The 15,372-nt window shown below is 36.9% G+C and overlaps 2 protein-coding genes across 6 annotated transcripts; one reads left to right on the top strand and one right to left on the bottom strand.

The window, feature by feature from the left end:
- Nucleotides 1-476: 476 nt before the first annotated feature.
- LOC124182381 (gamma-tubulin complex component 3) lies at nucleotides 477-9,020 on the bottom strand. 4 transcript variants are annotated; one of them, XM_046569563.1, is made up of 11 exons: nucleotides 8,996-9,020; nucleotides 7,337-7,503; nucleotides 7,128-7,260; nucleotides 5,602-6,019; nucleotides 4,284-4,786; nucleotides 3,831-4,023; nucleotides 3,456-3,660; nucleotides 3,012-3,233; nucleotides 2,793-2,924; nucleotides 1,938-2,198; nucleotides 477-1,579 (listed from the first exon to the last, which is right to left on the bottom strand). In XM_046569563.1, exons 1-11 carry the CDS (start codon nucleotides 9,003-9,005, stop codon nucleotides 1,403-1,405), a joined length of 2,421 nt encoding a protein of 806 aa, XP_046425519.1. In that variant the 5' UTR covers nucleotides 9,006-9,020; the 3' UTR covers nucleotides 477-1,402. The 4 variants fall into 4 exon arrangements, with proteins under 4 accessions (XP_046425519.1, XP_046425520.1, XP_046425518.1 ...); XM_046569564.1 differs by lacking the exon at nucleotides 8,996-9,020 and adding an exon at nucleotides 8,866-8,984; XM_046569562.1 differs by lacking the exon at nucleotides 8,996-9,020 and adding an exon at nucleotides 8,644-8,850.
- A 406-nt stretch (nucleotides 9,021-9,426) lies between these two features.
- On the top strand, nucleotides 9,427-14,517 carry LOC124182385 (ribonucleoside-diphosphate reductase subunit M2 B). Of its 2 annotated transcripts, none has more exons than XM_046569576.1 (7): nucleotides 9,427-9,900; nucleotides 10,958-11,029; nucleotides 11,287-11,475; nucleotides 11,596-11,831; nucleotides 12,596-12,824; nucleotides 12,920-13,138; nucleotides 13,464-14,517. In XM_046569576.1, exons 1-7 carry the CDS (start codon nucleotides 9,799-9,801, stop codon nucleotides 13,614-13,616), a joined length of 1,200 nt encoding a protein of 399 aa, XP_046425532.1. In that variant the 5' UTR covers nucleotides 9,427-9,798; the 3' UTR covers nucleotides 13,617-14,517. The 2 variants fall into 2 exon arrangements, with proteins under 2 accessions (XP_046425532.1, XP_046425531.1); XM_046569575.1 differs by lacking the exon at nucleotides 9,427-9,900 and adding an exon at nucleotides 10,078-10,448.
- Nucleotides 14,518-15,372: the final 855 nt, after the last annotated feature.

Genomic DNA, 15,372 nt, shown 5'->3' on the forward strand with positions numbered 1-15,372 from the left:
CTTTGCAGAGGATCTTCAAGTCAATGTTGTCAACGAGGCGTCGGTCACCGTCTGTTGTTGTTGTGATTTTTTGTACGTATGGGCATTGCTGATGTCGATGGTGACCGCGATCGGCTGTCCGTTACAATGTATTACAGTTCTAGAATAATGCCAATTAGAGTATTTTAATTTTTTGTAATATATAAATATTAATATCTTGAACAGCTGCTTCATCTCGCTAATTCATTTTCTCCATTTTTTCACACTTTCAATCAATATTCCTAGATTTCTAAATTCTTCGATTAAAAATTTAATAGAGACTGACAGAACCACGCGAGTTTCGACGTGCGGCATTTTGCCGATGCGTCGGTACCCATTTCCATGAGCATTTTTTGGCTCGCGCAAACGCGTTTATTTGCCGTCACATCAATTTGATGGCCGTCAAAATCCAGCCTCAGAGTTAGCTATATCAAGGGAAAAAAATTTCACTGCTAGCAAACTTTTAACATTATTACTTCATTTGTTGTCGAGATTGAAATGAATCATTTCAATCCCTTTATCATACAATTCCATTTAATTATACATCTATTATTATATTTTTAGTTAGTATCAATGTATTTTGTGCAAGCAATATACAAAGGTGTGAATCTTTCGTACAGAGTACATCACAACACTGGTCAAATTCGTCGATGTATTACCCGAGACAACAAGGAATGATTCCCCGTTTTCTACGCCGCTTAACCGCGTCATTCAGTCGTCCAAAATCTGCATCCTTATCCCTCGGACAAAATTCTGACCAATCAGAACTGCTCTCATCGCTGAAAGAGCTTTCGAAACACGGCCGCGTTTTTTCGCCGTCAAAGTCCTTCGACGAATTTCTCGAAATGTCATCGATGCCAAAATGATCATGATAGACTCGGACCTCGCTCTTGGAATTTGAGTGATCAAAAAACTGCAATTCCGTCTCTTCGCCGCTCGGAGGATCTCCGGATTTATTCTCTGTGGTTTTTCTCGCGTATTCGAAAGGCAGAAATGCGATATTGACTGGAGGATACAGAGAGAAGTCTTTCATCTCCCGGAAATCGTTGTTCAGCACGGAGGCCAATATCGGTGTGACCGGGGTTTCCGGTTCATCGGGAATAATCCTGACCAACTCGGTCTCGGCGTGTCGGATAATTTCGGCTTCAAGAAACCGTTTGAAACTCCGTTTGCTCTCTTCGACATTTTTCAAATTTATCCTATCGAGTTTTTTCCGTAATTTCAAACAGTCTTCAAAATTCGTTACTATTTTTGCACTTCTTGAATCATCGTGTACTTCTGGCTTTTCGCCGATTGACGATACCGATGAAACATCTTCACCGCAGCGATTTTTCGATGAATCTTTAGACACTGGTTCGGTCGAATTTCCATTCTCACAAAGGTGTCACTTGCAGACTGGAAACGACTGCTCGCTTTGTCTACGGTGCTGGTACGTCAAAGGCGCCACCAATCGACTGTCTCGGCTCTTGTAGTATTCGTTGAAATCAAGCCGAACGCTGAGAAGCTGAAGTGAAACGTCTTCAGCAGATGCGAGCATCAGGAGAAACTTTTTCACACGATCCTAAGAGAATCGAAAATGGAATCAGACGATTTCCGATTAGAGAATGATGGAAATTAGGGGTGTGCGAATCGAATAGTGGCAATTGAGTGTTCAAATTTTTTTTATCAAATCGATTCAAGTTCGAGTAAACAATATTTCTTGAATTATTTAATCGGATTGGCGAATCTTCGATTTTTTTTTCACATATCTGTGACAAAATATCCGAATAATTTCATTAGTACGAACTATTTCAGTTACCACAATAATTGGAAGTGTGCGAATCGATTTTCCGATATAATTTCACTATTCGATTCGATTCGATTTGACGACAATTCGTACACTTCTGCGAAAATTAATTAACTAAAATTGGATTACATACTTGATAAGTTCTCGAGAGGAATTTCAGATGCAAAGAGAGTGTGGCTAGATATTTGGTGAAAATATTTGTCCGTTTAGCGTCCTTCGCGTCTCCGCTTGTTGTCCTCCCCCACTTTTTACTTGGATCACATTTGTTCTCAATTTTATTTTCTGCTTTTGTTCGGTCCTCGTACTCCTGCATCGCTCTTTCTAGAAATGTTTCCTCCAACCCCTGGAGCTCCAGGATCGGACCGTAAACAGATCTCAAATGATTCATGAGCTCCTGAAAGAAACAAATAATTTTCTCAGTATTTTAAGGAGACACGAAACTCGTTGTTTTGCGATTTTACAGATGTTTCATCCTCGTGTGATCCAAATTCACTGAGAATCGCCTTTTGGAATTGTTTACATAGTGGGAAACTCTATTTCACAACGAAATATTTCATCGCAATTTGTATGAAATCTATTTCAATAATTGAATCTTTGTTTCCTAATATTTTCGGAGACGTTCATATGGGGAATTAATTCTATAGTTTGGATTCCGGCGATAAGAGTTAATCAATTCAGATCAAATTTCGCAGAAAAAACTAAAATCGCTTCAAGATGCATCCTAAAATTTTTCGGAACACTCCAATATTTTATCGCGAAACTGCGATGGCCTAAACTTTCAAAATAATTCATAAATCATAAAATTCAAGACGAATCTTCACAGAATCAGCCACATCACTTGATCGCGTCAATTTATAATTTTCAGGAATTTGTCTGTAATTTTTAATCCGTGATACTGCAAGGCGAAATATTTTAGCCATTGACGACGAAAAATTGCGCATAAAAAATTGCTGCTCTCTACATTCTGAAAAATCCAGTGCGCTTTCACCTGCGAATTTTCGTCGAGCAGAGTGCCGCGTCTGACAGACTCAACGAAGTTGTTATGCGCAGATATAATGTCATCAAGAGAAGTTGCTTGGCCTAATTGTCGGGCGAAAACATCCCAGGAGCACTCTATCACCTGAAAGAAGGGTCAAATCGCTTTAAATGACTTGATTCTGTTGATTTAAGCGCTGATTCCGATCCAGGTTGAGGAACAATTGCTCACCTCGAATAAAAAATAATACTGCATTTGATGGACGAGATGAACCATGCTGCTCGTTATCAAGTGAATGTGATTCTGTATCGGCAATACTTCCGGCATTTTTCTAAATATCTTCGCTGACGTCGTCTGCCGTTTCCATATACCAGACAAAATCGATTCCATCCTCTTCGCTCGCCAAAGAGAGAAGAAGACAGTCTGATAAGTTTGGCGACAAGGCTCCAGAATCTGTAATGCGTCAATATTGTGTACAGAAATGGTGGATTTTCGGATTTCTTCAATACTCTTGCGAAACAAAATCGCTTCTATTGATGAAAAATAGAATAAACATGCGAGATGATTCGGCAGATATAGCAGTCGGTGTGCAAAATTATTTCAGAATCTCGTTTTTGAATGGTTATGGATCAAAAGTTACGCTGCGCATTCGTGGTGAATCGAAAATTCTCTTACCGTTCCAATCGGTCCGTCGACGTTGTAGTCAAGTATAAAAACGTCCCATCCAGTCTCGTTTTCGGACGGAGCAAGCGAGCGGACATACAAACGTCTCTGTACATCGAGATCGTCAAATTTTGCACTCGTAGCTCTGATCGCCGTTTCAAGGATGGGAAACAAGTTGTGAGTGTTCAACGAATTTGCCGGCTTCGCCAATTCCGGTCTGAAATGCAATTACCAAGTTTTCAATCGCGGAATGTCGTGGACATTCCGGTTAAACTAAATTTAGCAATTTTCGACGCACCAATGAGTCGTTCAAATCAATAAAAGGAACGAAAGGATTCGAACACAGAGTAAAAAACACGGCGAGAAACCTTAAATACATTGACTTACTCGAGGAGATGCATCAAGTGTTGAATAAAATGACCTTGTCCGAGCAAAAGGTAGCCTTTTATGCCCTGGAGGTGTTCCATGAGGTTGTATTGTTTGGTCAAAATTTCGACGACCCTCGTTGAAGTTTCTTTGAACGCAGTTTCCATCATAGTTTGAAGAGGACCGTCTGGATCGATATCGAACAGAGCTTCAACTGAAAGAATGTCGATTTGTAAGATGCGGCAATGAATTTTTGGGTACAAAAAAGCATCGAGAATTAATCATTGAGGTCTCAAATTGAGGTAAACAGTTTGTAGAGTCTGAAAATCATTACAGATCTTAAATAATCGATTAATTACGGAAAATAAGAAATGAATAGAAATTAAACACTGAAATCTAAAATAAATTTCAGCTAAAAGAATTTTGTCCAGTTCGTTGAAAGAAAAATTTGAGTTGCTGGAACAGATTTTGTACCGTTTGAATTTTCCGCGTTTTGTTGAAAGGATTCCCTGTGTCTCTCCTGAAGGGGCGCGGAGTCCTTGCAAATCTCTCTGAGGAAATTGATACTCTTGCCTGTACCAAGAATCTTCCTAGCCTGAGCCTTGCTGATGAAAGTCGGAACCATGGAGTCCCTGACCTGATACTTTTCGTGCCACATTCTGTCGCCGGCGACGTCTGACCGTGCTTCGATAAAAAACTCGTTTCTAGAATCGTCCAATTCTCCCTCGGCGATCCATCGCACCAGCATCGTGTGTAGAGGGTCGCAAACTTTCTCCAGAATTCTTTTTACCAGCTGTTTTACGCCCGCGTCGCCGTGGTGGCTAAATCCGTAAACCGCAGATGCCAGGGCTCCGCCTTTCTGGCCCTCACAGGCTTTTACGATACTTGCGAGCCACTTCAGCGATTCCAATGGCTGATAAGCCCAGAGATGGAGATGCGAAAGTGTTACGCTGTCCATTCCCAGCGGACTTTGAGATCTGAAGAGACAAGGAATTTAATTTTGTAATGAGAGGTTGGGAATTAGGGCTGAATTTAAGTAGGAGTGGACGGCTGAGGAGACTGAGGAGGTGAATTTGGAGAATTTATATTGATTTGTGATCTTGATACGTGCATATTTTTTCTGTTAAAACCAATAAATAGGAAACATCGTTACTGTCCATACAATGTTAACCGTCTTGTTCAGTGACAGGTTTTGCAATGGCAATAATATCTTTAAAACAGCTAGATCAATTTTGAAGACAGTAATGCTTGGATAGTCTATCCGCGTTTCCAGGACCAGCCTTTTTTTTATTGTCATATTTTTTTGCCAACGAAATAGAATAGTAGTCAGTTTTGGAACAGAAATCGAATTCCCACTTTAAATGGTCGACATTTTATTAAAGCAAGGTAAAAACTAAAAATCGGACAACTATCACAGAATACCGTCACTGAATTGAGAGTGAATCCGTTAAGCCATTTTTAAAATATCACAGGCGCTGCAAAATATTTTACTCCTCAAAATGGCTGAAGTTTTATTATCCATACCAATGCTCCCTTATTAACTGATTCTCATGAAAAAAATAAAACAAAAATCGAATCGAATAAAACAAACCCAATTATAATTGAATAATTGGATATAGAGATATAAATTCCCAAAGTTGATCGATTTTCTGCTCTAGAGAGTGATACCAGTATTGGAAAAAAAGTCAAATAAGTCATTGAAAACTTGAGATTCGTGGAATAATCGGTTGAAGAAGAAGGTAGTACGAAACTTTCTTTAAAATACATTTGAGAAAAGAGAATAAACTCTGACCTGTTCACCTCCTCCTGCATGATAGCAATAAATCTATAATATTCCGAGAGTTCCTGATGCAGGGCAGCAACAAAGCTGTCTGCGACTCGTCCAGAGCATGCAGCAGACATTCTTTCCAGCCCGCGGCTGACAATGTTGTGAAGATAGCCAAGCGCGCTGAGCCTCAAGACACCCTGTCTGTGCGTTCTGTTTACTTTTGCTTTCGGGTCTATTTGGAATCCATAGCTCGAATCGAGCTTCAAAACCTTTCCCTCTATCCCTTGGAATGAGTAAATAAGATCCTGGACCAGCACATCTTCGGACACTGACTCCTCGTTGAATATTCTCGCGGGATGTAGAGATGGGCCGCGAACTATCGTCTCTGTGTAACTCAATGGCAGCATCTGTCCCTGAGAGCACGAGACCTGTGAGGTCTGACCTAATTCAAAACAGATAATATGCAATAAGCAGGGATAAATTTTCAGGAAGCCTTTACGTGACTCAGAAACAATTAATGAAAGAATTGATACTATTTTGTGATATGGAAGACAAAAATAAGCTAATAAGAAACTCGAAACTGTGAAAAAAAACAATGTATAAGACTAAACAAAGACAATGCGATTGAATGATTGTATTATGTTTGTTTATTTTGATTAATCAATTAATTAGTCTTTCCAATTCATTGTTTTTCAGTGAATCGAATAATCGGCCCGGTTTATTAATCGCATTTCCGATTAATTGGTGTTTCCAACTCCATTTTGTCAGTTAATCGAGTTAATAGTCCTTTTAATTAACTGCTTCTTTGATTAATTAATTAACCGGCATTTTCAATTATTCACTTTTTCAATGAATCGATTATTCATCACTTTATTTTTCGTACGCTTGATTAATCGTTTTTGCCAGTAATTAATGATTAGATCTTGACAAATATTTATTTTTGCAGCCAATGGTTTGTTTGGCATTATCATTTAATCGTTTTTCCAGTCATTCGACTCTTTAAATTAATTGCTTTCATAATTAATCAATGAAATACACAGCCCTAAACAAAGCATTAATTACAGTAGAAACTCTATTATCCAAACCATGATCACCTTAACTAAACCATCTATTGTCCAAATCCCAGGTCAAATTGGCATGGAATATATATACATATATCGTAACATATATGTGCATTACATATTTATTGAATATTTTCTAGAGCTGATCATCGTGTCACTTAACATTACTGTTCAACTATCCGTATTTTTGATTATCGGAACCAGGCCTGGTCCAAATTGGTTCGAATAATCGATGTTTTACTGTATAGACGTTTTTCTTTCAGGTTTGGTATCTTTAAGAAAAAATTTTCCTTTTTTTTTGACAAGTTCAGAGTCATTTTTCCCATACTATTCTTAATTGAAAATTCGTAACGAAGTTAGAAAGCAACTGAATTTCCTTTTTTTACAATATCATCAATTAGAAGTGGCTTGTTAATGCGTCCGGCATCAAATGCATGTTGTCACAAATTCATTATTTGCTGTGTACAAATTCTGAGTTTCTTTACGCACGGCTGGTAGATGCGACAGGTGATGTCAGACCAAGCCTCATATCGGGGAACGAAAAATGCCTGTCCTTAGTCTGATCAGCGGTTTGTCCCATGTAAAGCAGAAAAGTCAGGATGCTGAGCCTGTTCTTTAGTGGCTGAAAAAATAAGGTTATAAAATCAAGAATTTAGTTGATATGAAAGCAAAATAAACTACAAACAAATCAAACGCACCCCGTCCTTAAGGTCGTTGTGGAGTTTGTCGAACTGAACGGCATCACGAACTTCAAGTTTTCCCTTGATCTGTACGGCAACATTCATTTCATCTTCTCGGAGTGTTTCGGCACCTGGAGACGAAGAGAGGAGTCCCAATGCGAAACGCACAAAGCGTCTTATAGCCTCTGCAAGTATTTAAACATGCAATTTTTAGTCTAAATTGATTGATGACGCTCTCCTCCTTTCACCTCTGATATATGGATCCTTAACAGGCATGTTTTAATTTAACAATAGGATTGTAAATGATCCGAAAATGTTGTGATCCTGCATAGAGGTAAGAATAATAATATCTCAATTTTTCCTTATATCAAAAAACGTTCAAGTCCCCGCCGAAGTGCTTGCTTTCTGCATTTGTTTTCTGCGATGCCATGGCAACAGCAGAAAAGAAAGATGCATCTGCATTCGAAAAATTTGGGATAGCTGAAAACTACGCGGCTGTAAATTGATTGACAGTAATTTCTGATTATTATCATCTTTGAAAAATAAATTACGGTAATTAAAATATTGGTATCAACAAAAACCATCAAAGGAAAAATAAATATAATATAAGAAAGTAGGAATTAAGGTTGTTTTAACTTCTCGACACAATAAATAACAAGCTACACAAATTAAATATCCAATCGCGATAATAATGGTAGGTGAACTTTATTTTCAATTGTGTAGTGAAAAGATTTTATGCTGAAAATAGGAGCAGAGTATTTCGGCACATTGAGCATAGGTTTTTTAAACGTTTATATGGTTTTTGAATCGATAGTCATTTTCATTCCAACAAACTTATTGCTGATCTTGTTCGTCAAATTGTAAATGCTATGCGAAATTAAATCTTTGGTAGATACTTTCTAGGAATTAAAAATTGAAAACCTTCTTTGCTTCGTTTGTTATTTCATTTATTTAAATAACATTTAGAGTTAAAAATAATTCTAGGGATAAAAATTAATCTATGACTGTTTCTGATTGTAAATATAATTTTAGTAGAGTTAAAATATAGCAATTAAGGTCCAGAAATTATCACAAATGACTGTAAATGATGAAATGAGATGTAAAAAAATTCCAATCGTCAATGTTTTAAGGTTTTATGAGGCCGAATAACGTGTACAACAAAATCTGGAGATTCTAATAAAGCTGAAATACATATTCAACGGGATTGAACACTTGCATAACATGTCATTGTGCTTAAACACAGACGTAATAAACCCGTAAAAACGATTGTGGCGAGCGGTTAGCCCGGCCTTAAACCAACCCAAGCTAATTTAACGTAACCTAACCTGGTTTCTGATCTCCCCAAAGAGAAACGACAAGTTTTTGGATGAGATCACTGATCGTCTCAACGTCAGGAACGCTCATTTTTATACTCTGTAGTGCAACTGATGCACTTCTACCAGGCTAAGGCTGTTATTAAGTTTCTAATAATCATGCACATTTGTTTCCCAGAGAGTGACCATAGACTGAGTGACACACGGGTGACAGGTAAGCAATTAACTGTTTACAGGCGAGAAGCTAGCTTTTGGGCAATGTTGCCAACTTCGATTAGTTAACGCTGCAAATCGATGGCTAATAATCGATGTTTTCAGTATTTATCGTGGTAATTACAGAGAGAAACTTGTAATTATACCATACCGCTAGTCATTACGTAAGCATTACGTAAGCTAGACACGGAATACTACTGGGAGGCCTACCAAGGCCGTATTCGGAAATTGACTGCCAGTACTAAAAATTCCCTAGGACAGAGACAGAGCCGTCCATGAACTCGGCAGCACAAAAGAGATAAAAGATTGCCAACAGTACCATCAGTCAATTTTCGAACACGGCCTAAATCTAGTCAAGGTTATGAACTTTCCCTTTAGACATGTCGAATTATATATGGGCGAATCACTACATTTTTCAGTGAAAATACCGATTCATGTTCAAACCGTCAAAATTTTTCCACCAAAAACCTTCAAAAACCACCAGATCCAATCAAACACCACCAAGTTGGCAATGCTGGTGACGTTTTCACATCTTCCAGTCCCTGCATCGATAAAGCAGCACGTATCCGAAAAACTAGGCCGAAGGCAGTTGTAACGTCATTGTTTAGTCTCTATTTGGCGGGAAATATTGCGCGCGAGCAACAAGAAATAGCGCGGGAAACGGCCGAGAGTAAATACGATCATCTTTTATTACCGAACCGGTCCGCAAACGACAAACAGATTTTTTCCCGCCACGTGATTGCCAAAGAAATGAGCATAAACCGGTTAATCGACGTATGAGCAAAATTTGGCGGCAACATCACCTTTTCCGATTGGCCATCACGGTCACGTGCCGCATTGTGTTGGCAAATTGGCCAATCAGAGAAATGAGAAGCGGAGCCTCGATGACTGAGAATCAGCAATCCGAAACCGTTTGTTAACTTGTCGTCAGAAGGTGATCAAAAGTAAACGATAATGGAACCTGAGCATAAATTGCCTGTAATCACCATGCCACTCCAAGTTTCGCAAAAAGAGAATGTTTCCCGAAAACTGGAAAGTCTGCAAATCAAGGAAAATGTAAGTCTGAGTATTTGTAGTGTTAAAAATCATATTTATTCACTGTTTCAAACTCACGCTTAGCGCGGAGCTTGTCTCATTCAGCAGCCTTTTGCAGCTGCGCGTGACGCGCGATAAATGTTTTAACGTATGCATTAGTGCCGCAATTCACACAGTCACACACGCACATCGTTTTAATTTCCTTACGCGAGTGTGCTCTAACCGCAAACTGCGTCACGACCTCGAAACGCTTAAATTCGCCAAAACTGGCTCTTAGTCTCGCTTTTCGCTTCGCATATTCTGCTTAGTGAAACATCGCCATGCTTACATCCGCAGCTAATTCCACGGCGAAATCTGTAATCCCAGTTCCCACAGTAATCGACGAAATTTATGTCTGTGCAAATGCCAACGAGGACCTCAGGTTATCAGCCACTTTCCTTCTATTCTTTGCTCTTTCTACCACAATTTTTTACTGCGCTGTGAAGCGCAACTTCTTCAGTGCCTCCACTCACCACAAATCATCTCTTTTCGCCTCCTCCAGTCATCACGATTACTGCAATTATCCTGTCGTACGTATCTACAAATGTTGATGCGTGATCTTGTTGAATCTCGAAAACATTGAGTCAACTGGAAATAAGCCACAATCAGATATGGTAGAAATCAGAGATAATCAATTCAAATCATTCATTTGATTCCCAAGTGAAGCCACAAAATTAATTAAAAAAAAAAAAAAGCCAAAAACACAACAAACCGGATTGAGCGTCTGGTTTTTATTTCTACTAATATATAAAGCTGCTAAGATGATGATATTGCATTTTAATACTTAGAAGAAAATAAGTTGTCTTGATGGATCGAATTAATCGAATGAAAGAAATTGCCACATTTTATCCTGAAAATAAAGACAAGACGTGCAAAAGTATTTTTTGTCGTTCTGTTGATTAATTGTACTGTACACAGTTTGTATAAATGATAAAATAATTCAATAAACTAGGCAATGAATCCAAGGACTCCATTAGAACTTCGTGGGAATTGAGAATGTACAACTAAATTGACGGTTTTCTTTCTACTTACTTTTCAGGTTTCTCCAAAGAAGATCTGCATCTCTCCAAACTTCCAACAGAACGTGAATGGAAAGCCTGAAATACAGAATGTACGGAATTGGTTTGATCAGTATTAAGCATTTACAGTACACGAAAATAAAATATAATAAAAAAAAAAATTTTATCTCAGTAATAAGATGTAGTTTAGCTGCTAGAATGAATCCAAAATCGTTTTTAAAACAGTGTTACGCGATTATATTTTGTTCACTACAAACTGAAGAGAATATTCGTGACAGATTTTTTTATCTTATTTTATATATATATCGTTATTCACTTTCTTTTTAACAATCAAGCGATTCACTTTCAGGTTGACAAATCTAAGGCAGTGAGGAAGATTGATCTCAAGGAAAACACCTTCAATCCAGAACTGGAACCACTGCTTAGAGATAATCCTCAGAGATTCGTCATATTCCCAATTCAATGGCCGGACATTTGGAAAATGTATAAAAAGGCAGAAGCCTCTTTTTGGACAGTCGAAGAAGTAGATTTATCCAAGGTAATTGAGCATTCGATGAATTTGATGTATTTTTTAGTTTGTGCCGCACTTTATTGCTCTACCTGATTTTTTAATCGATCTCATCATTCTTGTTTGTTTAATTCTCTCAAATGCTTTCAGGACATGACGGACTGGAATGATCTAAAGGACAGTGAGCGTCATTTCATATCTCATGTCTTGGCATTTTTCGCGGCATCGGATGGAATCGTCAACGAAAATCTAGTCGAGCGTTTCAGCCAGGAAGTGACTGTAACAGAAGCCAGGTGCTTTTATGGCTTTCAAATAGCCATGGAAAATGTTCATTCAGAGATGTACTCGCTGCTCATAGACACTTACGTCAGTGACGCAAAACAAAGGTGAGAAAAATTAAAAATGATACGAGTTAAGAAATGTCGGGGTAAAATAAAAAAAAAATTAAATAAATTTCTGGCAGTGTTACTGGCACTAATGATGGTGAAAACTAATTAGATGATATTTTAACTGTGTGCTAGAAATGATTCCATGTAAATTCGAACAATGACAAAAGCGAAGATATCAACGATTTGAGAAAAGGTTCTGTAATTAGTACATTCTAAATTACTAAACTGTGGTATTTTTGAACCGAATCTAATGTTTTTGTGCATCAGAGTTCTCCAGAGATTTTCTAAAGAGAATTTACCAATTATTCATTTCCAGAATGGATAAAAATAGATTTTTGTAAGTACCGTACCACAGATATTCGTCAAAAGTTATATTTACGCCTTACAAATGTACTTTAATGTAAAATTTTTCGAATGTATCTCAGAAAATTAAGCAGGATCTGATCAGCGAGAAAATGAGCGCAAAAGCATTTGATTAAAACATCGAATTTTGATCGTTTTGCACGTTCTGATCATTAAATCTTCTCTAAAATTGTCGATATCTCAGCTTGCGTGTTTCGAATTTGTTCAACATCGTTTGTATTACATGGCAGGGATATTATTTGATTTGTGTTGCAAATCATAGGCGTAAATAACACTGCTAGAGATTTTTTTAAACTGCTTTGCTCCCTCGTTATGTCTGATTCAGTCGTTAAGATCTATATATCCAGAAAAAAAGTTCTAGCTGTAATTTTCATACTCAAAATGCTTGAATTTTTCAGAGACTTCCTGTTCAATGCCATTGAAAACCTTCCCTGTGTCGCTAAGAAGGCAAACTGGGCGCTGAACTGGATAAACAACGACAGCGCAAACTTCGGTGAGCGAGTCGTTGCCTTTGCAGCGGTCGAAGGGATCTTCTTCAGTGGAAGTTTCGCCTCCATATTCTGGCTCAAAAAGCGTGGATTGATGCCAGGTCTGACCTTCAGCAACGAGCTCATTTCCAGGGACGAGGTTAGTCGCAGTTGATCAGCATATTCTTGGAATTCTGGAGATCGAATCCGTCTATGAAACTTCCATCTCAATCTCCTCATCTTCGGTTTTTCCAGGGATTGCATTGCGACTTTGCTTGTCTCATGTTCCAACACATCGTCCAAAAACCCTCCCAACAACGAGTCACTTCCATCATCAGAGACGCCGTTGTTATCGAACAGGAATTCTTGACTGACGCCCTTCCCGTCGCTATGCTGGGAATGAACTGCGAGCTCATGTGTCGCTACATCGAATTCGTCGCTGACAGACTCCTCGTCGAACTCGGCTGCCCGAAGGTAAAAAAAATTCACTCTGTTTGAATTTCTTATAATACAAGTTTCTCACTTATCTGTCCATTTTTAAATAGTTCTTATTTTCCGCGTTTTTACGATCACTAGTGTTGCCACTTTTTGGAAATCTGTGGTAAAGTTCTGTCCATTTTCGATTGATTGAACAGATTATCAACAATTTTTTCACCTCTCAGACCAATCATTTATAATTTTTGTCACTCTTTTACGAAACTTGATAGTTTGGGCAATTTTTTTTCCACCCAGTTTGTTCTCTAACGATGAAAGTCGGATCGAATTTTCATGACATATACGTAATATTGAATATCTGCAGATATACAACTCCGAGAATCCGTTCGATTTCATGGAAAACATATCGCTAGAAGGTAAGACTAATTTCTTCGAGAAGAAGGTCGGAGAATACCAAAAATGGGGCGTGATGAGAGAGAAGAACGAGAGTGAGTTCACAATAGATGCAGATTTTTAAAAAGAAAGAAAATTACACCATTAAAGCGAACAATCACAGTGAAAGTAAATTATTTCATACTCAATTTATGTAAGCAGTAGCTGAATTACAAACGAATGTGTAAAACATGACGATATGAACTCGGTCAAACTTGTCTCTGAAAATTCGTTGGTAATAACTAATTGACTTCGAAATTATAATGTAGGATAGAAGATTCGGGATCTTGTAAACCTTTGTAGATTTTGTAAAAAGAATACCAGTTACATGCAATATTCGAATTATTTACGTTTAGAGTATAATTATTTTCTAATTCGGAACCCGGGAAAAGTTCATGAAAGTAGTATTCGGCAATTGAATAGAAATAAATTTTACTTTTTTCCCCATTACTTAATCTATCGAATATCGTTTAAAAACGAAACTTTAATATAGTCTAGCATTTAGTGTGTTTTGAAATATTATCAGACGCGTTCTTCTTAAGATAAACGATTATTTGTACACGTTTTTTCCTATCTATGTTGATTATTATTGGTTTCTTTCTTACTTTTTTCATACATAAATTGTAAATGATACTGCATCACAGTTGACTTGATATTTTCGATAACACCGCAAATTAGTATGATTCGTATGAACAAGATTGGCTTTCTGTATTGTATTTTTTTCTTGACTGCGAACTCGCAAAAATTTCAAATAGCATTCGCTTCATTTGTTTGTTGTATTTTTCACGATGTGTGTTTTACCTAATCACGCCGTACAATTTGAATAACGACAGTATTTTTCACGACTATGATAGATAAGTTAATAAGTAAGTTAAGTACTATTACCATTACCTGTGCATATACAATATAAACACATGTAATATTGTTAATTACTTACAAATTTTATAAAATAATACACGATAATAATTACCTTCATGTGTTCAGAATTTTGTTCCCCTTTCTTCATCTCCGATAATTACCTAATTCGCATTTTATACAGCCATATTTTGAAGAATGAACATTTAAGTACAATACCAAAATGATTGCGCTGCAACTTCGCATGAAAAAAGAAACTACTGGAAATAATTGTTGAATAATCTGAGCACAGAAAGAAAAAAATCGGAAAAATTACACGTAAAATCGTGTTGAGCATGTTTAAAATTTATTGAGGGTAAAATAAAAATGAAAAAAAAAAATTACATGTATACTGTTGCAGTCACAATAAATATACCTATGTACATAATATAATAAATTCTATTACATATGAAATTTATTGTTATTCATTATTGCATGTGTATTTCTTTCGTTAATAGTGACTATTATTTATAATATCATATATACTTGTATATTATATCAGGGCAATAAATTATTTAATTAGTCAAATATATTTTTCACGTACGCAATTAAAGCGATTCGTAATTTACAATTATTATTATTATTAATAAAAATAATATCTGATATATTTCGAACCTTCTAAAAACAATTTAACAGATCGTAGAGAGATTGCAGGCTTATCGTTTTCGTAGTCGTTTTGTATTTCGAGTTTGAGTTTTTGTATGTCATATATAAATATTAATAATCTATACATTCGCATCCCCCGATGAGCGAAGAAAATAAAAAGGGAAAACAAATCTAAATACTTGAATATATTGATTTGTTTATTTATATACCTAACCAACTTTTCTCTAAATTATCATTTATTTATTTATAACAACCTGCCGGTTAAAAACACAGATCACATAATATAATTTATAATTAGAAATCTTGGAAGAAATTATTTAATGTTATAGGTGATTCACTAG

Source organism: Neodiprion fabricii, chromosome 5 (assembly GCF_021155785.1).
Source record: "Neodiprion fabricii isolate iyNeoFabr1 chromosome 5, iyNeoFabr1.1, whole genome shotgun sequence".
NCBI classification, from domain to species: Eukaryota; Metazoa; Arthropoda; class Insecta; order Hymenoptera; family Diprionidae; genus Neodiprion; species Neodiprion fabricii.